The sequence below is a fragment of the Aspergillus foveolatus genome (genome assembly GCF_047715535.1).
Source record: "Aspergillus foveolatus strain CBS 279.81 unplaced genomic scaffold BDW70scaffold_47, whole genome shotgun sequence".
In the NCBI taxonomy this organism is placed as follows: domain Eukaryota; kingdom Fungi; phylum Ascomycota; class Eurotiomycetes; order Eurotiales; family Aspergillaceae; genus Aspergillus; species Aspergillus foveolatus.
In genome coordinates, this window is record NW_027396111.1 from 181081 (window position 1) to 203266 (window position 22186).

Genomic DNA, 22186 nt, shown 5'->3' on the forward strand with positions numbered 1-22186 from the left:
CTATTGGTCTCCGAAAAGCAGTTATAAAGGAGACTCAATAAGTTCAAATTCGGTTTCCTCCTCTTTGATCCCACTTTTTTACCTGCCAGACCTTGTATCGGGCTTGAGTTCCCTCAGTCAAACACTGCCATGCCGAGTCTGCAGGACCTACCCAGCGAGCTGATCGCCGCGGTTATCGACCACATCGAATCTGACAAGGCCTCGCTTTCACGTCTATCTCAGACGAAACGGTGCTTCCACACGATTGTAATGCCCCGTCTCAGCCGGAACGTGGTGATCCGGAACCCCCAGGGGTTGGCCTACAGAGCGATGCTTGGTCGGCTCCCGGGCATAGCATCTGCCGTAAGGTCACTAACAATACACTATCACGGCGACGGGCCGTGCTTTACTGTTCTTACACAGGCAATGAAGTCTTTAACCGGGCTTGAGAATCTCACGGTCAAAGGGGGTGGGAAGGCCCTAGACAGCCAACCATTTCGAGTCCACAAATGGCATGTCTTTCGGCGCCATTTCGTGGCGGCCCTTAAAGAAGGAGCCTTGGCCCATCTCAGGACATGTATGTAATGACTGGTCTTTGGGGATGCCAGCTGACTTGTGGAGTTTAGTGGAACTCAACCTGACCGATAACGAGCCATGGTGCTGTGATATTGACGCCTTCATGAGCCACCCGACCCTCAAGAAACTGTCTATTCTCGGGGCCCATATTTCCTGCTGTGGCTTCCCCGTCGCTTTCACCCGTAGTACTGCTCTTGATGATTTGACCCTTCTGTGCTGCGACTTCAGTGCGGAGACACTGGCCCGAGTCCTCGCTATACCAAAGGGCCTCCGGAGCTTCATCTGTAAAGGTGGCGTCCGTGAGAGTCCCAACGACAACAATGAACCCAGGAGTGACACCAAATCTTATATCGCGGCACTCAGTCAGCATAAAGTGACTCTGGAGGCGCTCGACATCAACTTCTGGCCCTTCCAAGATCGTTATTCCGAACCGCTGGACATGCGCGCATTTTCCAAACTCCAAAGATTCACTGTCCGAGTCGAAGAGCTTTACAGCCGCATGCTCTATCGACTCCCACTCCCAGAGTGCTTCCTCCCGCGTAGCCTTCAGGAGCTCGTTCTCTGGACGACCCTGTATGATTCATCTGAGCGCATTCAGGAAGAGGTCAGGAAAGAGATCGATCGCTGGCTGGATCATCTGCCGAACCTCCAGTCCCTCATTCTTGAAACTGGGACACCTATTGTGTTCGAGTACGGATACCCAGCTCTGCATAGACAGGTTGACGTTCGCTGGCGCCGATTCATGAATGATAGGTATTGGCCGCTCGACTGCTCGCACTGCCATTATCAGCTTACCCGTGGCTAGACACCCTGATAGGCCGAGTGAGGATGATTGGATTTTTCTTTATCTAATTCGCTCTTATGCGTTGGTCTGTGGGAGAGTGCAAGGACTATTATTGGTTATGGTATCATGGCGGGAGTCATGTATTTCTCTGTTTATGCATAACGTAATCCACAAGCGAGCGACGCACACAAGCAAGTGATGCATCTCCACCCGAATTTAACCACAGTTGGAAAATCAAAGGCATTTAAAGCCACCAAAACATGTATTTGTATATAAAAACTAAACATGACCATGATTTGGATACTGTAATTTCTTATGTCCAATAATATAATAGTTACTATAGCATGGGGGCGCTTGTATACAGCCCTGCAATATATCTGGTATATCAAGTATAGATCTAGTCTGTATAGCTTCTTTTACCTGATTCCTGCTTTGTATAATTGCATGGCCTTCTTTAATTAAAAGGCCCTCTTCAGAAGTAATCTGTGCTTTAGATTGTTTCCTTTTTTGAAGCTTTTTCTTATATATAGCCTGTAAATCCTGGTTTTCCTTTGCAAGAATAGTAGCTCTATTAAGGGCTATTTCAAACCCTTTTACAAGCTGATTTAATGCTGTCTTTGTTGGGCTAGGAGGGCTTTTTGTATATTATTATAATAATTTTGTAATTGTAGATACTTGCTTGTCTAACTGCCTGAGATTATTGCGTGAGATTATAAGGTAATTTTAGTATAGATATAGTTGATTGGCTCGGGGGTGGTATAGGGGTCTTTAGATATTGTTGTGGATACGCTCAAAGGGGAAAGGGCAGAAGAAAATTGTATCGACTACACGAACGTAGCCTACTAAGGATCGGATGCCATAGGACGATTGATTGTCTATCTCCTTTGACGATAGGTCCTCTATTTATCGTTCTCGATTACATTGAAGGTCAGATCTCCGGGAGTTGGAGATATTGGTCAGGCCACTATGGTGTGGCCTGATCAGCCAGCGGTCTCATCCCGCGCGCCGGTGCTCGGGATGAGTGTCACATAATATTTCCATATCAGATATATATTCAGTATATTTAGCTATAAGAGCACATATTCTGGCTGCAAAGGAACTAATCCAGCGGTAGCGAAGCTATTCTGAATATTCTCTGGCTTTAAGGCTGTTAAGGGACGTATTTAGATGGATCTTCCTATCTAATCGTGCCGTATGTACAAGAAAGGTCCATTACTAATAGGTGATATTCGGCGGAGCTTTATTGAAGACTACTTGGGCTTAATTTGAGCAACTGTGCATATTGCAATTATATACTTTGCCAGGTATGAATTTACAAGTGATTCCCTTCGCTTTTTCTTGGTTGTCTTGCCCGACGCGCCATTGATTTCGTATCTATATGGAGGGTTGAGAATGCTGGGAAAGATATCTTTGCCCAGCTTGTGATACCCTGTCCCTGAGAGGCCAGGTCGTGGGGTATCAGAAACGTCCATCTTGATAAACAGCCATGAGTTAACAGTATCCATGGTGCAATACATATGTTTGTGTTTTGATGTGCGTCTGCTGGACTTTGGGTGCCTCGTTCATGAAGCAGCTTGAGCTTCATTATCTATGTCAGATAATTCGTGGCAAAGCGTCTTTAAACGATAGAAACCTCTGCCCTCTTTTCTTTGACTGTCTTCCCTTTTGTTGCCGCAGGCAACTCTTCATTCCCAGCCTCAGATGCGATAGCAGACCCAGAGCTTCTCTCACATCCATCGCAACCCCCATCCACCCCCTGCAACACAAAAGGTCCATCCAAGTCCGTCCCCAGCACTGGGAAGAGCACATTCAATACCCAAAATACCAGCAGGCTGACTGCTAACCCCACGATAAACGTCAGGTTATACAGCCGCAGCCACCCGGTCCATTTGTCTTCGGTCCACACGTTCACGTTTGCTGCGAGGCCGGCTGTTGCACATATTCACACGAGTTAGCCGCACTACCGGTATAGGAGAGATAATAGAAAAGTTAAAGGGCAGAAGTACGTATAAGCGGCCACATCCCAGCGGTAAACGCAACCAGTGCGCGCCAGTTCACTCCATGACTGAACCAGTAGATGCTGGATGGTGATCCAATGTACAGATCTGAGAGCTCTAGGCGGTGTCGTCGAACGATATGGTAGTCCGCTAACATTAGGCCTCTGGTTATATCGTATAATTAGATGAGCTCAGGTTGTGGAAGGTTCATTCAGGAGAAGAAGGACGTACGTTGCCGGAGCCATAAAGACGCCGAAGCCACTCAGTACGGACAGGAATTTAGTCGCAGTCGAGATGAGCTGCCAGGGTCTATAGTTGTGTTAGTTTTGGAGCAGCTGGAGGAAAATAAAGGCAGCGTACTGAGTAGCTATACCAATAATGGCCATGATATAGCTGCCCCTCACGATATTTAGGTATCGCGGCCACAGACCGGCGAGGTCCATCCCCGTGCTGACGCTGTTGAGCACTACGCTAATCTACATTTATTCATCAGTACTTTCCATCACTGCACACTCCCAATGAGGGGGCCATACCGAGAACTGGCTCGCGACACAGCCGAGGCTGGCGAAGAAGACTCCCGCCCTAACACGCGGACTGCTTCCATAGTATTCCTGCACATCTGCCAGCAAGTAAATGGGATTCCACTGGATCTCTCCACCCAGTATCTGATTACTCGCACTTGTAACGATAATTCCGATCGTTGCCGTTATGGAGATTGTCATCGGGCACGCCACCAGCTGAGATAAAGTAGGTGCATATCGTCTCTTCGAGTACCGCACCCAGTCGGACTGACCGAGTGTCCCGCTGCCCCAGGAGCCGAGAATTGCGGTGATTCCAAACATAAAAGCCCAGCTGGTATTGGGCGCGGTCCCAGGCTCGTGGAAGAGCTGGCCTGCGCCGTGCGCTTGAGAGACGGACCTGTTGCCCGCAGACCTCATTAGCACACCTCTAAGCCCGCAAGGTGAGAGGATTGTGGAAGATGAGGTTAGGTTTACCATATAAGCAACCCAAAGCAGGTTCCACAAAAAAGGACAAAGCAACAGAAGAACGGGATCTGCAGTTTCTCGGGTTTAATCAGGACAGCGGGAATAAAACCCGCCATCCAGATGACCAGCCCAATGAAGTCGTTTGTTTGCAGGTGCGAGCTGGCGGAGAAGTAGTTCTTCATATGGGCGAAGCCTGCCTCTTTCAGTAAGCAGTGGCCTTACTCCAATGGAAGTAGTAAGGTAAATGAAAGCTATGGACAAACCAGGTATAATAGCACCAATCATAACTCGCGTCGCTTGGCCTCCCCAGAATGCTTGCATGCCGAACCACATGCATCCGACAAAGCTGCGGAGGATGACGGGGACTGTAGCTTTCGTTAGGTGTCTGCGTTTTGGGGCCCCTCAGATGAGGGCTTCTCGATGGCGTACAGTAGGACCCTCTCATTCCCCAGGAGGATCGGCTGGACACTGTGAAACCGATATGATGCACCTCACCCATCCAGCCGCAGAAAACAGAAAGTAAGCCCGTGAGAAAGGAGCCGAGGATCTTGAGAAATTGTCAGATTAGCTGGCCAGTGGATGGGGGAACCTACAATCACGCCTATCGCCTGCTGCGGGCTCAACCCGAATGCCAGCAACGTGCTCCCTGTCGACCATGCTGAGACGCAGGCACCAGAGACGGTCCAGTATCCTGCCCATTCCCGCCATAGTCAGTCACTGAATAAAGGTGTTCGAACAAAGCGAACAAACGAATTTGGACGGCATGTACGTACCAAAGTAGGACCAGACCCCGTACGTCCTCCGCTCCGGTGGAATAGGAATAAGGTCTCGATTACACCAGGTCGTGTTTTCGTAGTCGGCGTCCTCGTCGACAGGGCTGACGATGAAGGTCAGCAGGCATACTCGGGGTCAAGAATGGGGCAGGAAATGCATGGAGGGACCATTGGAGCCGCTGCTTGATGTCGGGCCACGACAAATTCTCCATTTCTCTCATTCACTCCACAGCTCTCTCTTGAGAAATCAAATGATGTAGAATTATAGCTGAACGTGGTTTCTGTCGGGGAGCAGCTTTGGACGCAAGCGGGTCTTTAGAGCGGGTGTGCTTATCGTTGCACAAGTCCAACAACTCTGGCTTATTGGACTGATTGGTGGCACTCTTCAAGATTGAAATGCTTCTAGTGGCCCCCGCCTGTGATCGCCGCGAGCTGGGGATTGGGGTCGGTGTTGAGCGATCAAGTTGGCCGATCTCGTATCAGGGAGTACCTGGCCTGGTTGGAGAGCGCTAGCGGACGAGGGAGAAGTCCCAACGTCTTTCTACGTCAGCAGATGCACTGTTAGGGGACGAGAGTATATTAGCAATCCAAAGTAAGTATCAGACATTTGATCTGAGTTCCCCGGCACATTCATGACGACTCCCATATTCCGGCACCTGATTTTCGTAGTTTGGCTGGCTGGGCCATGGATCAGTCACATACAATGACTCATATTCTATACTGAGGGCTGATTCTGGAGCACGTAGCGGCTCGTACCGTTCGGGCTTCATCATAGTTTTACGGATACAAGTCGCATGTAGCAGTTGGAACTAGGATTGATGACATGATTGATAGAGTGGCTTTGGAGAGAGAACGCAGGTACATTGACCGTCTAGGCCTATCGACGATGGGGCTATTCGAGGGCAATTACCCCATTGCTCTTGCGGCATTCCTGGCATACCTCCATATCGCAGCTAGTCCCGGTGTGGTGTCTAACATTGTACGGCTGTTGGCCGATCAGTCTCCTGGTTGGGGTTAGGTTGGAGAGTGCTTGACATCAAAACTTCCGTGCGGGGTTACGGCACTGTAGACAAAGGGTCAAGGTATTTCCCGAAGAAACAGCCGTCTAGTAAGTTTCTGGTGAAGATTGTGAGGCGACGTCCCAAGCATAAAAATTCCTAGGAGACACTAAGACGGACAACAATTGTAAGCCCTCATCAACTCTACAACAGTATCACTCATATCCCCAACGCCATGAAAAGCCCAATCCCCCTCTTGCACGGTACTGGCTCCATCCCCCCAATCGGCCTCGGGACCTGGCAAAGCAGCGCCAACGCCACGTATGTCGCAGTGAAACACGCCCTGCAACATGGCTACCGCCACATCGACACGGCGCTGAACTACGGTAACGAAAAGGAGGTCGGGCAGGGGATTCGCGACTCCGGAATCCCAAGGGAGGAGATCTGGGTGACGACTAAGCTCGATAACCATTGGCATCACCGAGTCCGAGAAGGACTGGAAAGTTCGTTGAGAGACTTGGGGCTGGACTATGTGGATCTGTATCTCGTACATTTTCCGTGTTCGACGGATCCGGAAGATCGATCAAAACATTTAGAGGATTGGGATTTTGTGCAAACTTGGTGTGTTTCATAAGCATTCGCGTACTCGGTATGACGGATGCAGGTGGTTATTAGGTGCTCATTGATGAATATAGGCAGGAAATGCAGAAGCTCCTGGATACAGGAAAAGCTCGCAACATCGGCGTGTCAAATTTCCAGATCAGTCACTTGGAGAAGCTTCTCAATGATCCTTCCTGCAAGGTGATACCTGCAGTAAACCAGATTGAGGTCAGTTCACCCGACGTACTCATAACTGAAGGCGAGGTACACCTAACTAACTGACTATCCCGCTTTAGCTCCATCCCTATAATGCCTCGTACGTATACCGACCCCGGCAGAATCTCTCTGAGAGCTGATGAAGAAGATAGACCGAAGCTTCTCGCCTACTGCACCTCCAAAGGAATTCACTGCACTGCGTACTCCTGCCTCGGTGGGCACAGTGATTCCCCCATCAACGGGCGAACGAATCTGCTGCAGGATCCGGTTGTGCTAAAAATTGCGAGAGCGAGGCAGAAGACTCCTTCTCAGATACTGTACTCGACCCAGTTCCATCTCCTGCGGTACTGTGATATGCTGATTTGTGCTACAGACTAAGATGGAACCTCCAGCGCGGCGTCAGCGTTATTCCCAAAAGCGTCACGCCTGCACGCATCGATAATAACATAGATCTCGAAGGGTTTGAGCTCAGTGAAGACGAGATTGGGGAGATTTTTGCCATCAAGACGAGGGCGAAGGTTGTTGGGGATAGCTGGATGCCGATAAGGGTTTTCACTGGGGATGACGAGTAGTCGGGTTCCAGAAGCTTGGGTGTACAGGTGGATAGATTGCTTTTGACCTAGTTGAATATTAGACATCATTTTCTTGAACATATGGGTTACTTAAGCTGGTAGCATGAAACATCTTCCAGTACTGGGTGCTGATACTGGCATGCTTGGCCCTGTATTTTACAGAGTAAATAATTAATCCGAGATCAATAATAACAAGAATCCAACATTCATTATGGAAGTAATCATTTTAGCACAGTCACCGTAGATCATGAAAAGCCCCTAGTAAGTCGCGTTCATCCTCATCGCAATATACTCGCTACTCGTGATCGGCTCATACAGCTTCGGCCTCCCTTCCCCGTGACAGTTCGGTAGACATTCAATCACCTTATCTCGATCGGGACTAATAAAGTACGGAATGGAGTACCTTGGTCTCGTCATCCGCCTTTTCTTCTCCACGGTGCTCCCATCCTCAACATCCACCAAAGGCGGTGCCCTCACCCGATGCATTGTCGACTTCAACTCATGATTACTCCAGCGCATGAGCAAGTCGCCGATATTGACTACCGCTGTTCCGGGGATATACGGTGCGGGATTGAACTTGTTCTTCTCATGAATATCCTCCACCTCCAACCCGCCCACCTCATCTTGGAAGAGAATCGTCATAGTGCCGAAATCTGTATGCGCCGCAATCCGCTCGGCCTTGCCAGCTCGCAGCAGTTCCTCCTCGACGGCTGGGTAATGCAGTAGACGGCACTGGTTCGTTCGTTCAGAATGATACTCTAAGAAGAAGTCCTCACCGAGGCCCATGCCCAAAGCAATGAGTCTCAGCATGAGCGTCTCGAGATCTGAACAAGTGTTGAAGAATTTAGCAAAAAAGCGGCGGAATCCAGGGAGCGACTCTTCGGGGATCCAGATGTTGCGCATTTTAGTGTCGTTCTCGTTGCCTATTTCAAATGATTCTTTCACGTCCGGCGTCTTGCGTCGTTCGGCGATCGAGTCCGAGTCGAACACCATCTGAACGACTTTTTCACGTCCTATCCCGCTGTAGCCGCGATGGTAACTACCTTCAGGCGGGTGCGGAGCTTTGTTCTTCTCGGACTCCGGGAGGGCGAAGAATTTGGCGCTCTACCGCTGTTAGTGGAGACAGAGGAAGGGTTCGTGATGAGCGTACCCATCTGAAGGCCTCGTCGATTAGGTCCTGAGGTACGCCGTGATTCTTAATGTATGCGAACCCGATATGCTGGAATGCCTGGTATATTTCGTGCGCGAGGTTGGCGAGTTCTTCAGGGCCACCGGAGCGCGCTGGCTCTAAGTCGATGATGGGGATGCTTGGAGTGGCCATTGTTTGATACTGCTATCTTCGCACGCTGTATAGTCATAATGTAGATTGTTGATACCACGCCTTTATGTTGGCGGGGGTGTCCGTATACCGAATCGCGTGACTTCGGACTTGGAGACGCCTCGGATGATAGACACTGAGGATTATACCTATCGGTATGATATGGCACAATGTGGAGTCGTGAGGGGATAAAGGAGCCGTCGGCTAGGAGAGGGAAGTTGGCCGATCTGCCGGGGAACTGGTGTTGGGGTAGGTTGGCGTCAATACCCCGCCTGATAAGAGCACCTATATGGCTCTGCAGCTGGACTGCAATGACCATGAGCAGACAAACATGGTCGGCCTACCGGACCACAGGTATCGCATTGGCGTCGATGTCGGCGGTATGTAGTTGCAGCAGTAACTGAAGTCGTAACTAACGTTGAGCAGGCACAAACACCGACGCGGTGCTCATTGCGCCTGACTCGATGACCATAATCGCATCGCACAAGGCACCCACCACGCCCGACGTCACGACCGGCATCACGAGCGCCGTCCGAACAGTGATCGAGACGGCTTCAGTTTCCCTCTCCTCGATCGGCTGCGTTATCGTCGGCACCACGCACTTTGTCAATGCCGTCGTCCAGCGCTCGTCGGCCCTCCGTCGAGTTGCGGTGATAAGGCTCTGTGGCGGACCAGAGCAGGGCTTTGGCCGTGGGATTCCACCATTTACTGACTTTCCGCTGGATCTTCGGTCGTGTATCGAGTCCTCGCGACAATACTTCTGTCATGGAGGGTATCAGATCTCCGGCGAAGAAATTAGCGCTATTGACGAGGATGAGATCCGCCGAATTGCTGCGGAGTTAACTGCGGACGGAGTCGAGAATATTGTGATTTCAGGCATGTACGCGCCGCTCAATAATGCGCAGGAAGTGGCCGCTCGCGATATCCTTCTCCAGACGATGACGTCCGCCAATTCCAAACCGCGTATTACGCTCTCTCATGAAGTTTCGGGCCTTGGCTTCCTGTCTCGTGAAAACGCCGCCATCCTCAATGCGACGTTACGTCCTCTCGCCGAGAAGACGATCTACGCATTCAAGAAAGCCATGCGGGATATCTTCGAAAACAATCCCTATACTCTATACCTCACGCAGAACGATGGCAGCGTTCTAAGTGCCGGAGAGGCAGTCGACAAACCAATCCGCACATTCAATTCGGGCCCAACAAATTCCATCCGTGGTGGAGAGTTTTTGTGGCGCGCTGCTGGGAAGGCGAGCGGGCTAGGCCAGGAAGACCGGATGGAGCCGCTGGTGGTTATCGACATTGGAGGGACTACTTCAGATAGCGGACTGCTCTTGCCGAATGGCCTACCGCAAATGAGCTCCGTCACGGGTCTTGTTGGCGGCGTTCGGACAAACTTTGCACTTCCTGCTGTCGAGAGTATTGGTCTGGGAGGCGGAAGCATAATACGCGAGGCGGAAGGTGAATTGACAGTGGGCCCTGACAGCGTTGCTCTGGAGTTGCTGGAGAAGGCAAAGCTTTTCGGAGGTGACTATCTAACGTCAACGGATATCATTGCTGCGGCGGGTATTCAGTCACCATGCGAACCAAATCCCTTCGGTGGCATGGGGGATGCCTCACGATTGGCAGACATTACCGCCGACATAGTGTCTCTAGCACGGGAAAAAATGCGACAAATGATCGCGGCACTCGTAGACAGGACCAAGACACAGAAAGGAGACATTGATGTTTTGATTGTCGGAGGGGGTGCTGCGCTTATCAAAACAGATGAACCTCTTACAGGCGTCCGGAGCTTGCGAACGGTTAATGGGGCAGAGGTTGCGAATGCGGTTGGGGCTGCCATCTCGCGAGTATCTGGTGTCATTGATACGGTTGTTGATACGTCCAATCAATCAGTCAAATCGGCACAGGAATTCGTGTCTCGATCGGCAGTTGAGAAGGCTGTCGCTAACGGGGCGAAGCCAGAAACGGTCCAAATTGCGGAGGTGGCAATGCTTCCAATTCAATATGTAGACACGAAGGCGAGAATTGTTGTTCGCGCGGTGGGAGAATTGGCCGTCGTTTCACAAGGCGTGGAGGAAATCTTCGACCAATACAAAGAGGATGAGGAGGCCGAGAAAGAAGAAATTGCGCGGAGCATCCCAGCAAAGGCAGCTGACGAAGTCGATGATATCCACTCCTATCGCCCGCTCATCAAAGATTGCCAATGGATCATATCGACCACAGACCTCGGCTTCATCGCTCAAGGCTGCAAAGTGCTCGGTTGCGGAGGCGGTGGTGACCCATATCAGGAGTACCTCAAAGTCAGCGCTCTCGTACAGAAGAACCCAGGCACAGTCAGAGTAGTCTCACCAGACTATCTCCCTGATGACGCCCTGGTGGGCTGGACAGGAAACATGGGCAGTCCCGAAGTCAGCTTGGAACGCCTAGAAAACGACGAATGCCTCAAGGCGCATGAAGAGCTTATGCGTGCCACCGGCAGCCCCAAAGTATCTGGCTTTATGGCTCTGGAAATCGGTGGAGGGAATGGCGTCCTAAACTTGGGTGTTGCGGCAAGATTTGGCGTTCCCTGCATCGACGCCGATTACATGGGCCGTGCGTATCCCACGACCTGGCAGGTCACGGCGAATGTATACGGCACTGAGCGCGGCGAGGCTCTAGTTCCTATGACCATCGCCAGCGGTGACGGGTCATTCATCACAATGACGGCCTCACGTACAGACAAGCTCGTTGATAAAATTCTACGAGCGTCTTGCGTGGAGATGGGCTGCCGCGCTGGAAGTGCTGGTCCTCCAAAGACGTCCAAAACCGTACGCGAACAGGCCGTCACGAACACCGTTTCTCTCGCCTGGTGGATTGGTCGCGCAATCGCGCTGGAAAAGACCATCAGTGATAGAGCGAAGCGGATAATCGACGAGCTTGGGGGTCCTGGAAGCGCGGCAATCCTCGGCGAAGGAAAAATTACAAGTGTAGAACGCGTCCTTAGAACTGGTCATACATATGGTGTGCTCGAGGTAGACGGAAGCCTGCCAGACGGCACAAAAGTCCTCATCAGAATCCCGTTCAAGAACGAGAATGCTTTCGTGGAGGCGGTTCTGCCAAGTGGAGAGTCCCGGATACTAGCGTCAGTGCCAGATTTGATTGCCGTTCTTGATGCAGAGACAGGAGCTGGGCTGGGTACGCCCGAGTACAAGTACGGGCTGAAGGTGATGATCATTGCTATTGCCGCGTCCCCCAGGTGGACAGATACGCCACGGGGCATGGCTTTAGGAGGTCCGGGGTCGATGGGATTTGAGGAAATTGAATATGTGCCAATTGGGAAATATAGAAAGGCGCGCAGCGTAATCGACGCTTTCGCGATTTAACATGCAGGTGTATAGGGCTCGCTAGCTGCGAATGCTAAAAGAAACAACATTACAAAGGCGTATATAAAAATATTGGGATACCGGCAATTCCTACGTCCCACCCATCCCACTTCTCATGATTCGCGCGGCGTGCAGGAAGAAAGAATCAATTCGCAGCGCAACTGGTCGTAATAGCGCAAGAGAGGCATCATCATCAGCCCACCCTCGTAACCGTTGAAGCGATTCGTGGAAGCTGCTAAGGAGCTCGAATGCTGAGTGGACTTGATGCGGACTGGGCGCCAGTAAAAACAGGTAGATCAAGAAGTTTCCGCAAAGGGTAAGCTGAGATCGAGCATCTGGCCCGTCAGCATCATTCGATATGGCCGAAGGGAAACCTACGTCCGCCCCAAAAAGCATGTAAGCATGCTGAGGTAATGCTGTTCATGAAAAGCGTGAATTTGCGGAACTCGCTTGCCGCCAGGTCGAAATAACGACACAGAGACGAAGTTGGGTCGGACTTGGCGGACATCCGGGCAGGGCTCATCAATGCGCGGAAGAGGAGGGCTTGGACCGCGTAGTAGGCGAGAGTGAGCGGTGCTATGGAATGAGCTTTCGGTCGCAAGATCTGTTCGGCTCAACATACCGTTGTTTCGACGACCGGCAGCACCAATATATGCCATAGTGACGCAGTTGGGGGCCATCGATAACCAGGTATCAAGCTCACGTCTGATACTGAGAAGCTTGGCCTCCCGGACTCGGGATTGGGTAATTGTCTGCTGGTAACTCAAGTCAAGGCTACTTAGGTTAATAACTAATCGCCCATCGCGCGAGCAACTTACTAGTACGAATCAATCAGCTCATGCAGAATCCGACTGAGCTTAACCATCTCCAAGAATCGGGCGCTCGTGGATATATCGGCCGCTTGACTAGAAATGTCGACCATGTCTTGGAAGTCAGCTGGTACATCTTCATCAAAGGCGAGATCGTCTATTTCCGGCAGCGTGGTTGTAAATGATCGTGGATACACAAGCGGTGGATTGCCATGGCAAACCGAGGACCAGATGTCGCTCATGTAAGTAGCCCACCACAATTTCTTCCGCAGCTTCTTCTCCCCCGGGACAAGGTGCCACGTCGATGAGTCACGATGCAGTCCGATCATTTGCGCACAGGCAACTGTTCGGGAACTGAAAACCCAGGTCCGCGGTGTTTCGATGGTCGCATTATCAGCTGGCCGTTCATGAAGGAGGAGCAGACACGCCTGTATACCCCATAGATTCGGCGCATGCAGCTCACGCTGCAAGGATGACTGTGCGGCCTCGAACAGATCATGCAGGTCGAATTGCAAAGTGCCCTCCACGTCGGGGTCGTGCTGCCAAAACATCGACCCAAGCCCGTATACAGCTCCACGGAGCGAAGCCGGGATCTTCAGCTTATCTTCCGCGTAGGCCCTGAGGAATCGCACTTTCGAAACCACGCAGTACACAGGATGAACGTGCTTGAAGTACAAGCGAATTAACGTTGCGGCGTGAGGAGCAACCATGGCTTCAATATTCCCGGATATCCTCTGCTTTGCAAGATCGTCCGCCGGCTGGAATTCGTCCATGAGAAGATTGAAATGGACCGGGAACGCAGTTGCGTCAAGGTCACCCGAGCTAACCTGGATGACATCGGCACTGATACCATCCCTCTCATTCGTGATTACTGATCGAAATGAAGCCAGTAAATCTGTATCTTGTTCTCCAGCAAGGCCGAGAGAATGCGCCGTTCGATTTTCGTTGTCTTCGAGAGTGTCAACTGTTGGTCCATTCTCGCTCAGCGGCGAGGTCAGAACGTATGGTGAAGTCTGAGAGGCCGGCTCGATCCAATTACTTGGTGAATCCGACTGCCCTGCGGAGAGCGAGTTTGGTCCTAGCTCGGGTGACAGAATCGATGGAATGCTGGTATAATTAGTGTCGACAACACTGCTGCTTGTTACATCGGTAGAAGGAGCGATTTCTCGCGAGTTTCGCCGCAGACTGGGCCCGTCCTCGGTAGATTTGCACGCTTGTCCCTTAGATCGACAGAACCGGCCTAAAAGCGTTATTCGAAAACTCCCAGCGGGTGACAGTCACGTACATGGAGGAGCAGTCTCGATAATACACGCGGTCTTTCGCCGTCTGCACGCGTCACAAGGGCGATTCTTCCGACTTCTCCATTGCCTAGCAGCACCGAACTTGGTCTTGATCTTAAAACTACGCCGCCTCAAGGGAGTGGGTCGGTCCATGAAGGGAAGCAGAGGGGATCCTCATCTTTGGTGTGTTGGAGAGAGGAGAACCCGAGGGCCGCACGAAGAGTACACAGCTTCTTCGGGACTAGCGTCCGATAAGCCAGTCCTTATCTGGGGTCTCCAACTGTCCAACTGTCCTACTGCGGGGAACAGAAACGGTAGAAACGGTCAAAATTGAAGCTCAGGGAGCCCCAGTATACTGTTGACTCACTTCGTGCTCTGGAACTACTGGCTTTTCATTCTAACAAAGGATGGCTGTCCGTATTTTGAAATTTTGTAGTCGTATTATCTGCTAAAAGTGGACGTACATCTAGCCGGAAATGAGGGAGCATCATGCTATGCAGCGGATATATATATCCTCAGAGAATTATCCAAAAAAATATCCAATTTGTAGGAATTCGGTGCAAGCAGCAAAACTCGCCGGTAGAAGCGTCCCACAATGAGTGAGCATCTTTCAAATCTCACTAGTAAGCTCCTTTTATTATACTGAAAATGCTAACCGTACGGTGCAGCCCGGCTGCACACGTACGGTTAGCATTGTCTGCATAAGTCATCGTGGCATCGACACTGCTCCCTGTATAAGATGACTAATTTTATGCATTAGTTTGTGCTTGATTGGCGGGCTTGGCTGCCTTCCGTTTCCGGGTTTCCACGCTTCCACACTCTGACCTCATCAGACACGTTGGCGGCAAAGACGTTCGATGGGCCGTTCAATGGCCTGAACTACGCACGAATTTTCTAGAACACGAGTACTCGGCCAATGAGGGACCTGCTCTGGTTGTAGCGTTCTCGGTTAACCATATGTCCTACCTACCTTACAGTACACCGCTGCAATTGAAGCAGTCGTTCTTGACACCGTGCAATGAATAGTGGCGGTGCGTGCACAAAGAGGGAAAGGTCCAGGGGCCGTGACTAATCAATAGACTAATCAATGGACAGCGTATGGCTGGTACCTAAATGACGTCGGGTGCCATAGGGCCCGGAAAAGGAGAGTGGCGAATCCACAATCTCCAGAATTAGAAGCAGGTAAGACAGGTGCAATCAAAAGCAATATGAGTTCAGGAGACCTGTGAGCTGGCCGTGGAACAGTGCATCTGGTGCCCAAAGATGGTCTGCAGAACGACGCTGAATCGGGTCTCTAGAGGCATCCTCGTAACCTCACTCTGAGACTCGAGCTTGCCACAGTTACAGGGCACAGCGCGCGTCAGACCGAAAGCAGGCACCGTACCACTTTTCGGCACAACGGCAGATCTGGGTCGAGCCCGCACTAGGAAGGTTGGCAGTGTGGCCCTGGCAGTCGGCACTGTGGAAATCGGTGATCTATCTTTAGTTGGGCCAGACAACGCGGCCTGCTCCACCGCAAGTCTAGACTCTCGCCATCCAGAGTGCGCTCGTCTCTTAAACAACGCACTCTCTTTTCTTCCTCTGCAACACATCCACTCCTTCACCCATTTTCTCTTTCACTCGTATTCTGTCCTTTCCCGTACGTTCTTTTAATTATATCTACGCTACTCTCGCTAAAATGTTCACCAAGACCCAAATTCTCGCCCTCGCTCTCTCTATTGCCTCCGCTGAGGCCGTCTCCAAGGGCTTCAACTATGGAGCCAACAAGCCCGATGGGACCGTCAAGGTCCAGGCCGATTTCGAGGCTGAATTCCGCACTGCGAAGAACCTGGAGACCACCTCTGGTTTCAACAGTGCCCGTCTCTACACTATGATCCAGGGCACCGGCAGCACCCCCATCTCCGCTATTCCCGCCGCCATCGCTGAGGAGACCACCCTCTTGCTGGGTCTCTGGGCTTCTGGGGGGAACATGGATAACGAGATTGCCGCCCTCAAGGCGGCCATCAACCAGTACGGTGACGAGTTCGCCAAGCTCGTTGTTGGTATCTCTGTCGGCAGCGAGGATCTCTACCGCAACTCTGAGACCGGAGTTCAGGCTAATGCCGGTATCGGCATTGAGCCTGAGGAGCTCGTCTCCTATATCCAGCGCGTTCGCGAGGCCATCGCCGGCACCGTCTTGAGCGACGCTCCTATCGGTCACGTCGACACCTGGAACGCCTGGACCAACAGCTCCAACGCCGCCGTTGCCGAGGCCGTCGACTGGCTCGGTTTTGACGGCTACCCGTTCTTCCAGAACACCATGCAAAACTCCATTGATGACGCCAAGGCTCTTTTCGACGAGTCTGTTCAGAAGACCAAGGCCGTCGCCGGCAACAAGGAGGTCTGGATCACCGAGACTGGTTGGCCCGTCAGCGGTGACTCGCAGAACCTCGCTATTGCGTCGGTCGAGAACGCGAAGCAGTTCTGGGACGAGGTCGGCTGTCCTCTTTTCGATAATGTCAACACCTGGTGGTACATCCTCCAGGATGCCTCTGGCTCCTCTGTCCCCAACCCCAGCTTCGGTATCGTCGGCAACACCCTCAGCACCACTCCTCTCTTCGACCTGAGCTGCTCCGCCAGCTCCAAGAACAGCAGCAACTCCGCCTCCGCGTCGGCTTCGGGCTCGTCTGCCCAGTCCACCGGTTTCACCTCCGCCACCAAGCCTGCTGCTAGCCCGTCCAGCTCCTCTGGCCTCGGCCACGGCGGCTCCCTCGGCTCCTCCGGCTCCTTCTCTGGCGGCCACTACGCCGGTATCGGCTCTTCCAGCGTGATTGCTTCTCCTTCCGCCACTCCTTCCGGCAGCGCTGTCCCTGGCTCCGGCTCTGGCTCTAGCTCTTCTGGATCCGCCTCGGGCTCCGGCTCCGGCTCTGGCGCTGCTGCCGACTCGACCTCCGGCACCGGCACCTCTGGCGACTCGACCTCCAGCACCTCTGCTACCCCTGCTGATTTCACCGGTGCTGGTAGCCGTCTGTCCGGCTCGATCTTCGGCGCGGCCATGCTCGTCGCTGCCCTCGCGGTCGCTCTCTAAATTCTCTCGACTCGGCTGGTTCTAGCAAGGCGCATGGGATAAATAGGACATAGGGTGTATTTATTAACATACCTTCGTTTCTGTATCAATTGATTTCTTTTCTTTTTCTTTTCTATATTCTTGCTCAATTCTTGCTCAATTCTCGGTAGCTAATTCCGCGAGAAGAAAACTAGAACCAAGGAAAATAAAAGAAACTTTAGCTTGACTCGTTCTTCTCCTCTTTTTCATAATACTAGGGCCAATACCCCGCAGATCGACACTGTCTGATCCTCTGATGCTGTCCTGTTCGGTGTCTTTCTCCCCGCCGGAGATTTCCCCTTTCACCCTCCCACCAATGATGATGCCATATTGCTTGTCTCTTGCTACATTAATATCTCCTGCAGTAGCTCGGTCGGGTATACTTCTTTTTTCGCTATATCATACCCCGAGATTCATCCTGGTCCTTGTTGGAGACAAGGCTAGTACCTTATGCAATATGATGTGATCGGGCCATAGATTGCGGACGACGGGGTGTCTAATGCGGAGGTCGGAGATGAGGATTGAATCGTCAATTGACGTGATTAAGGGGCTAGGTGCTTAAAAGGCACCTCGTTTCCTCCCTTTTGACTCTGAGAATCGAGTTGAACTGGGTTTTTGTAGAGGCGGTTGGTCATCATGAGGTCCACCGCCAATTCTCTCCGCCTCCCAGTTCTTGGGGCCCTTGGCCTCATCCTCACCACTCTCACACCACCTGCTCTCTCCCTCTCCGGTTCAGGTTCGACCACCAACAGCACCTCTGATGAAATCCCTATTCACTGGCTGGGCGATACCCCAGACTACGTCGCCGGCACTACGTTCGGTCTCCCCTGGCCGCGCGGGAAATACACCTTCAATAACACTGTGTTCTCCATCTCTGGCGGAGCAGATGAGATTCCTCTCCAGTCCTGGGTAAACGGGTACTGGGCTGATGGTTCGATCAAGTGGACGGGCCATGCCATCCCCGCGCTGGAAAGTGTTGAGGAGGGGTATACCGTGAATGTGCGAAAGGGAAGAGCAGGCGGCGGCTCCAAGACCAACACTAGCGAGGGCATCGAGGTCACCAGTCGCGGCAAGGAAGTGTCCGTCAACACCGGCAAGATCACTGTGACGTTCCCGAAGACAGGGAGCAACCTTATCGGCTCGATAACAACGTCGTCTGGACAGACCGTCGGCGAGAATGGAAAGCTCGTTCTGCACACGCAGTCCGGTGTTGCGGAGGATATCGCCTCGCGCGCGAATACGACGATTGATTACTTTAATTTCGAGAGCAAGATTTCCAATGTCACTGTTAGCAAGGAGAATAGCGTTCGCACTTTGGTTACGGTGCGCGGCACGCATGCGCCGACTTCTGGAGACCATGATGCGTGGCTGTCGTTCGTTGTGCGGTTCTATCTGTACGCTGGTTCCGATGCAATTCGCATCGTGCACAGTATCGTCTTTGATGGCGATGCCGAGTCCGATTTTATCTCTGGTCTAGGGATCCAATTCCAGGTTCCGCTGGCTGGAGAAGAATTGTACGACCGCCATGTGCGCATCCCCGGTGTCGACGGCGGGTTCCTCCACGAGGCCGTGCAAGGAATCACAGGCCTGCGTCGGGATCCAGGCGAAGAAGTCCGCAGTGCGCAGTTTAACGGGACCAAACTGCCCGACGAGAGTACCTGGGATACTCGCGTGACAAGCCGACTGCAATGGATCCCAGCCTGGAACGACTACAAGCTCTCGCAGCTCTCACCGGATGGGTTCACGATCCAGAAGCGCACAAAGCCCGGTCAAGGCTGGATCCATGTTCCCGGAGGCACGCGGTCCCATGGCCTGACATACCTTGGCGGCGCAACGAAGGGAGGACTCGCCGTCGGGCTGCGCGATTTCTGGAAACGGTACCCGACCGGCGTTGAGATCTCAAATGCCGCAGGCGACGAGGGAAGCATCACGATCTGGCTGTACAGTCCTGAAGCAGCACCGCTTGATCTCCGCCCGTTCCATGATGGAATGGGACAGGATACGTACGAGGAACAGTTGGACGCGCTGGAGATCACGTACGAAGACTACGAGCCGGGCTTCAACACCCCATACGGGATCGCGCGAACAAGCGAAATCTACCTCTACGCGTTTGACTCGACACCCTCGAGCGACCACCTGTCGACTATGAGCTCGCACACAAACGAGCCTCCCGTCCTCGTCGCCGAACCGGCCTACATCCGCAAGACGAAAGCATTAGGCTCCTACTGGAACCTGCCCGACACATCAAACGATAAGGCCTCCACAATCGAAGACCACCTCGATTTCCTCATTGAGTTCTACGAAGGCCAGGTCGAGGACCGTAGGTGGTACGGCTTCCTCGACTACGGCGACTACATGCACACGTACGATGAGGACAGACATATCTGGCGGTACGACGTCGGCGGCTACGCGTGGGATAACTCCGAGCTCTCGCCGGACCTGTTCCTCTGGCAGCAGTTTCTGCGCACCGGACGCGCGGACGTCTATCGTCTCGCTGAGGCACTGACCCGGCACACCGGCGAAGTCGATGTCTACCACATTGGCGACTGGAAGGGACTTGGGACCCGCCACGGCGTGCAGCACTACGCCGACAGTGCCAAACAGGTCCGCATCACGCAGCCCCAGTATAGAAAGTACTTCTTCTACCTGTCTGGTGGAGACGAGCGCGTCGGCGAAATCCTAGAGGAGGCACTTGACACTGATAAGACATACGAGGTCCTCGATCCGAACCGCAAGGTCCGCACGGACGGTTGGACGCCCACGCCGGGACAGCCAGCCACCATCTCCCTCGGTACCGACTGGGCTGGACTCGCTGGCGGCTGGCTCATAGAGTGGGAGCGTCGCGGCCCGCGCTGGCAGGAGGCACGGTATAAACTCACGCAGACGTCAAGGGGCATTGCAAACCTGACCAACGGCTTTGTGACCGGCTCGGGACTCTACTCAGCCACAAGTGGGAGCCTCACTGCGCCGCCCGCGGACCCAAATAACGAAGGCCTCGTCTCCGTCTCACACCTCAACGCGGTCTTCGGCCTACCCGAAGTCGTCTCCGAGCTTCTGGAGTACTGGAACGATGGCGCCGATGCACCGGCCGGTTTCAAGAAGGATTGGCTGGAATACTGCTACTACTACGACGCTTCGGCGGAAGAACAGAAGGCTCGCTACGGCGAGTCCTTTGGAAGCCTGAATCTTATCCAGGGACACTCACGACTCGCGGCGTACTGGGCGAACGACCAGAAGAATGACACCGTTGCGCTGCGCGCGTGGGACGAGTTCTACAACAACAACGACGGGTTTACGGCTGATGATGCGTGGGCGGCTGAGGTCGTCAATGGCAGTGCGGTGTTGATTCCGGTCGAGGAGGCAACGTTCATCAGCACGAATGCTTTTGCGCAGTATGGGCTGGCTGCGATTCAGAATTTGGCGCTTGTTGGGGATGTGCTGGAGGAGTCGCCGTATCCTTGAGAAGACGGCCTGGTGTAATATATTTGCTTATGTATAAGTATTAGGCAGAATGTAATATGCCAAAAACCCTGCGCGCAGAGCGACACCCTCCCCGTCTGACCTTGTTCTGGTGCTTAAGAGAGTGAGCCCATGTACCCTTCAGCATCTAGACTACTCACCTACAATCACCTGCCCTTTTCATGCCCAAGTGTCAGATACAAACACCACATTATATGGATCCGCACTCTGGTAGAAGCGAACGCAGTACTTCGAGCGGCTGTATGATGCTATTGCGCAGCGAGTCGTTCCCACCACGAGCTATGCGCTGGCAAACGTTATGGCCGCAAATGATACTTGCTGGGACACCGATGATCGCATGGCCTGTCTGCGTAATGTGGACGTTAAGCAGATGAACGACGCCATCAATGCCACCAGTGCGCGCGCCTGGTTCCCCGTCATTGACGGTGATATCGTCCCTGAACAGCCGAGTCGGTCGCTGTAGACAGGGAAAAGGTACATCAAGGTCCCGATCATCCTGGGGGCCAGTACGGACGAGGGCTCTAAGTACATGCAGGAGCAGAATGTCACCACGGAAGAAGAGTTTGTCGACCTTGTTGCAAGTATGATATTTTTCACAAATTTCGAATTTGCAATGAACCCCCCGCTGATCAGGCTTTAAACCCCAGCCTTATGGTGTTGCCCCTGGCATTGCCCTACCTAAGATCCTGATCCGCCAGCTCACAGAGGCCTATGCTAACGTCTCGTCCTCACCATGTAAGCCTCAGCCCTTTATCACAACGACCTTTACTTCTAATCCTCAGTAAACAAAAAAGCCCTCGCCTACCAAGGTGACGCGGCCATCAATGCCAACCGTCACCAAGCATGTTCAACGTGGTCTCGCGGGAATATTAGCACATACTGTTACCGTTTCGATGTTCCCCTTCATGATCAAAATACTGCGCAACAGGGTAACGAACTCCCTTTTGTCTTCGCGAATCGAATACAGACGAACTAGGCATCAACACCGACCAAGACCTGGTGTCTCTTGCCCACGATATCAGCAGCACCTGGGCGAGCTTCATTGCTACCCTTGACCCGAATGCCTGGAGACAGCAGGCAGCCACTTTTGCGTGCGGAGACGCCAACATGGCCAAAATATGCAGCTGGGGGGCAGTACGCAATGATGTTTAGGGCGGATGGGGATAGTCACGTTGAGCGGGATACTTCGAGGGTGACACCCATCCGGCTGGTCAATGGACAGCCGTCTGGGATTGCGGTGGCTTGTCAAAGGTAGATCTTTCATTGCTATCGTTTGCGAGCAGTAGTAGTTGTGATGTGAGTCAACACGGTAAGAGAGTTGTTACTATAAGTGAGTGCTAGACCAGTGAGTAGAGGCTATACTACGTTGGC

The 22186-nt window shown here is 52.6% G+C and overlaps 9 protein-coding genes across 9 annotated transcripts; 6 read left to right on the forward strand and 3 right to left on the reverse strand.

Moving 5' to 3' along the window:
• Positions 1–129: 129 nt before the first annotated feature.
• BDW70DRAFT_162317 (uncharacterized protein) lies at positions 130–1360 on the forward strand (the record flags this gene model as incomplete). The annotated part of the gene is made up of 2 exons (XM_073741113.1): positions 130–556; positions 606–1360. The coding sequence occupies 2 exons, from the start codon at positions 130–132 to the stop codon at positions 1358–1360; spliced, it is 1182 nt and encodes a 393-aa protein (XP_073593597.1).
• Positions 1361–2423: 1063 nt separating this feature from the next.
• On the reverse strand, positions 2424–5330 carry BDW70DRAFT_141113 (nucleobase cation symporter-1 family protein). The gene is made up of 11 exons (XM_073737728.1): positions 5264–5330; positions 5096–5199; positions 4916–5013; positions 4752–4869; positions 4586–4687; positions 4332–4515; positions 3870–4254; positions 3697–3812; positions 3568–3645; positions 3346–3500; positions 2424–3268 (listed from the first exon to the last, which is right to left on the reverse strand). The coding sequence occupies exons 1-11, from the start codon at positions 5314–5316 to the stop codon at positions 2958–2960; spliced, it is 1704 nt and encodes a 567-aa protein (XP_073593598.1). The 5' UTR covers positions 5317–5330; the 3' UTR covers positions 2424–2957.
• A 906-nt stretch (positions 5331–6236) lies between these two features.
• BDW70DRAFT_90730 (NADP-dependent oxidoreductase domain-containing protein) lies at positions 6237–7582 on the forward strand. The gene is made up of 5 exons (XM_073745171.1): positions 6237–6714; positions 6789–6921; positions 6990–7009; positions 7062–7226; positions 7283–7582. The coding sequence occupies exons 1-5, from the start codon at positions 6329–6331 to the stop codon at positions 7479–7481; spliced, it is 903 nt and encodes a 300-aa protein (XP_073593599.1). The 5' UTR covers positions 6237–6328; the 3' UTR covers positions 7482–7582.
• Position 7583: 1 nt separating this feature from the next.
• On the reverse strand, positions 7584–9077 carry BDW70DRAFT_90806 (isopenicillin N synthase family dioxygenase). Its single transcript, XM_073745172.1, has 2 exons — positions 8632–9077; positions 7584–8585 (listed from the first exon to the last, which is right to left on the reverse strand). The coding sequence occupies exons 1-2, from the start codon at positions 8800–8802 to the stop codon at positions 7740–7742; spliced, it is 1017 nt and encodes a 338-aa protein (XP_073593600.1). The 5' UTR covers positions 8803–9077; the 3' UTR covers positions 7584–7739.
• Positions 9078–9130: 53 nt separating this feature from the next.
• On the forward strand, positions 9131–12768 carry BDW70DRAFT_169933 (uncharacterized protein; the record flags this gene model as incomplete). The annotated part of the gene is made up of 2 exons (XM_073742813.1): positions 9131–9179; positions 9226–12768. The coding sequence occupies 2 exons, from the start codon at positions 9131–9133 to the stop codon at positions 12159–12161; spliced, it is 2985 nt and encodes a 994-aa protein (XP_073593601.1). The 3' UTR covers positions 12162–12768.
• Positions 12252–14403, reverse strand: BDW70DRAFT_162322 (Zn(II)2Cys6 transcription factor; the record flags this gene model as incomplete). Its single annotated transcript, XM_073741114.1, has 5 exons — positions 12252–12496; positions 12540–12737; positions 12784–12935; positions 12980–14210; positions 14256–14403. The coding sequence occupies 5 exons, from the start codon at positions 14401–14403 to the stop codon at positions 12252–12254; spliced, it is 1974 nt and encodes a 657-aa protein (XP_073593602.1).
• Positions 14404–15436: 1033 nt separating this feature from the next.
• On the forward strand, positions 15437–17522 carry bgt2 (GPI-anchored beta-1,3-endoglucanase EglC). Its single transcript, XM_073737729.1, has one exon. It carries the CDS (start codon positions 15929–15931, stop codon positions 17315–17317), a length of 1389 nt encoding a protein of 462 aa, XP_073593603.1. The 5' UTR covers positions 15437–15928; the 3' UTR covers positions 17318–17522.
• Positions 17523–17936: 414 nt separating this feature from the next.
• Positions 17937–20889, forward strand: BDW70DRAFT_141185 (polysaccharide lyase family 26 protein). Its single transcript, XM_073737730.1, has one exon. It carries the CDS (start codon positions 17972–17974, stop codon positions 20795–20797), a length of 2826 nt encoding a protein of 941 aa, XP_073593604.1. The 5' UTR covers positions 17937–17971; the 3' UTR covers positions 20798–20889.
• A 224-nt stretch (positions 20890–21113) lies between these two features.
• On the forward strand, positions 21114–22155 carry BDW70DRAFT_169937 (uncharacterized protein; the record flags this gene model as incomplete). Its single annotated transcript, XM_073742814.1, has 5 exons — positions 21114–21248; positions 21279–21396; positions 21449–21550; positions 21625–21761; positions 21792–22155. 5 exons carry the CDS (start codon positions 21114–21116, stop codon positions 22068–22070), a joined length of 771 nt encoding a protein of 256 aa, XP_073593605.1. The 3' UTR covers positions 22071–22155.
• Between the last annotated feature and the right edge of the window lie 31 nt (positions 22156–22186).

What these genes read in the sequence shown, in the direction of transcription:
- BDW70DRAFT_90806 (XM_073745172.1), bottom strand. Translation starts at nt 8,802, where the DNA reads ATGGCCACTCCAAGCATCCCCATCATCGACTTAGAGCCAGCGCGCTCC. An exon ending in TCGACGAGGCCTTCAGATGG is followed by an intron (nt 8,586 to 8,631) that starts GTACGCTCATCA and finishes TAACAGCGGTAG; the next exon opens with AGCGCCAAATTCTTCGCCCT.
- BDW70DRAFT_90730 (XM_073745171.1), top strand. Translation starts at nt 6,329, where the DNA reads ATGAAAAGCCCAATCCCCCTCTTGCACGGTACTGGCTCCATCCCCCCA. An exon ending in CTGCAGTAAACCAGATTGAG is followed by an intron (nt 6,922 to 6,989) that starts GTCAGTTCACCC and finishes ATCCCGCTTTAG; the next exon opens with CTCCATCCCTATAATGCCTC. An exon ending in CTCCATCCCTATAATGCCTC is followed by an intron (nt 7,010 to 7,061) that starts GTACGTATACCG and finishes TGAAGAAGATAG; the next exon opens with ACCGAAGCTTCTCGCCTACT.
- BDW70DRAFT_141113 (XM_073737728.1), bottom strand. Translation starts at nt 5,316, where the DNA reads ATGAGAGAAATGGAGAATTTGTCGTGGCCCGACATCAAGCAGCGGCTC. An exon ending in GTCTTTATGGCTCCGGCAAC is followed by an intron (nt 3,501 to 3,567) that starts GTACGTCCTTCT and finishes CGATATAACCAG; the next exon opens with AGGCCTAATGTTAGCGGACT. An exon ending in TGGGATGTGGCCGCTTATAC is followed by an intron (nt 3,269 to 3,345) that starts GTACTTCTGCCC and finishes TATGTGCAACAG; the next exon opens with CCGGCCTCGCAGCAAACGTG.
- bgt2 (XM_073737729.1), top strand. Translation starts at nt 15,929, where the DNA reads ATGTTCACCAAGACCCAAATTCTCGCCCTCGCTCTCTCTATTGCCTCC.
- BDW70DRAFT_141185 (XM_073737730.1), top strand. Translation starts at nt 17,972, where the DNA reads ATGAGGTCCACCGCCAATTCTCTCCGCCTCCCAGTTCTTGGGGCCCTT.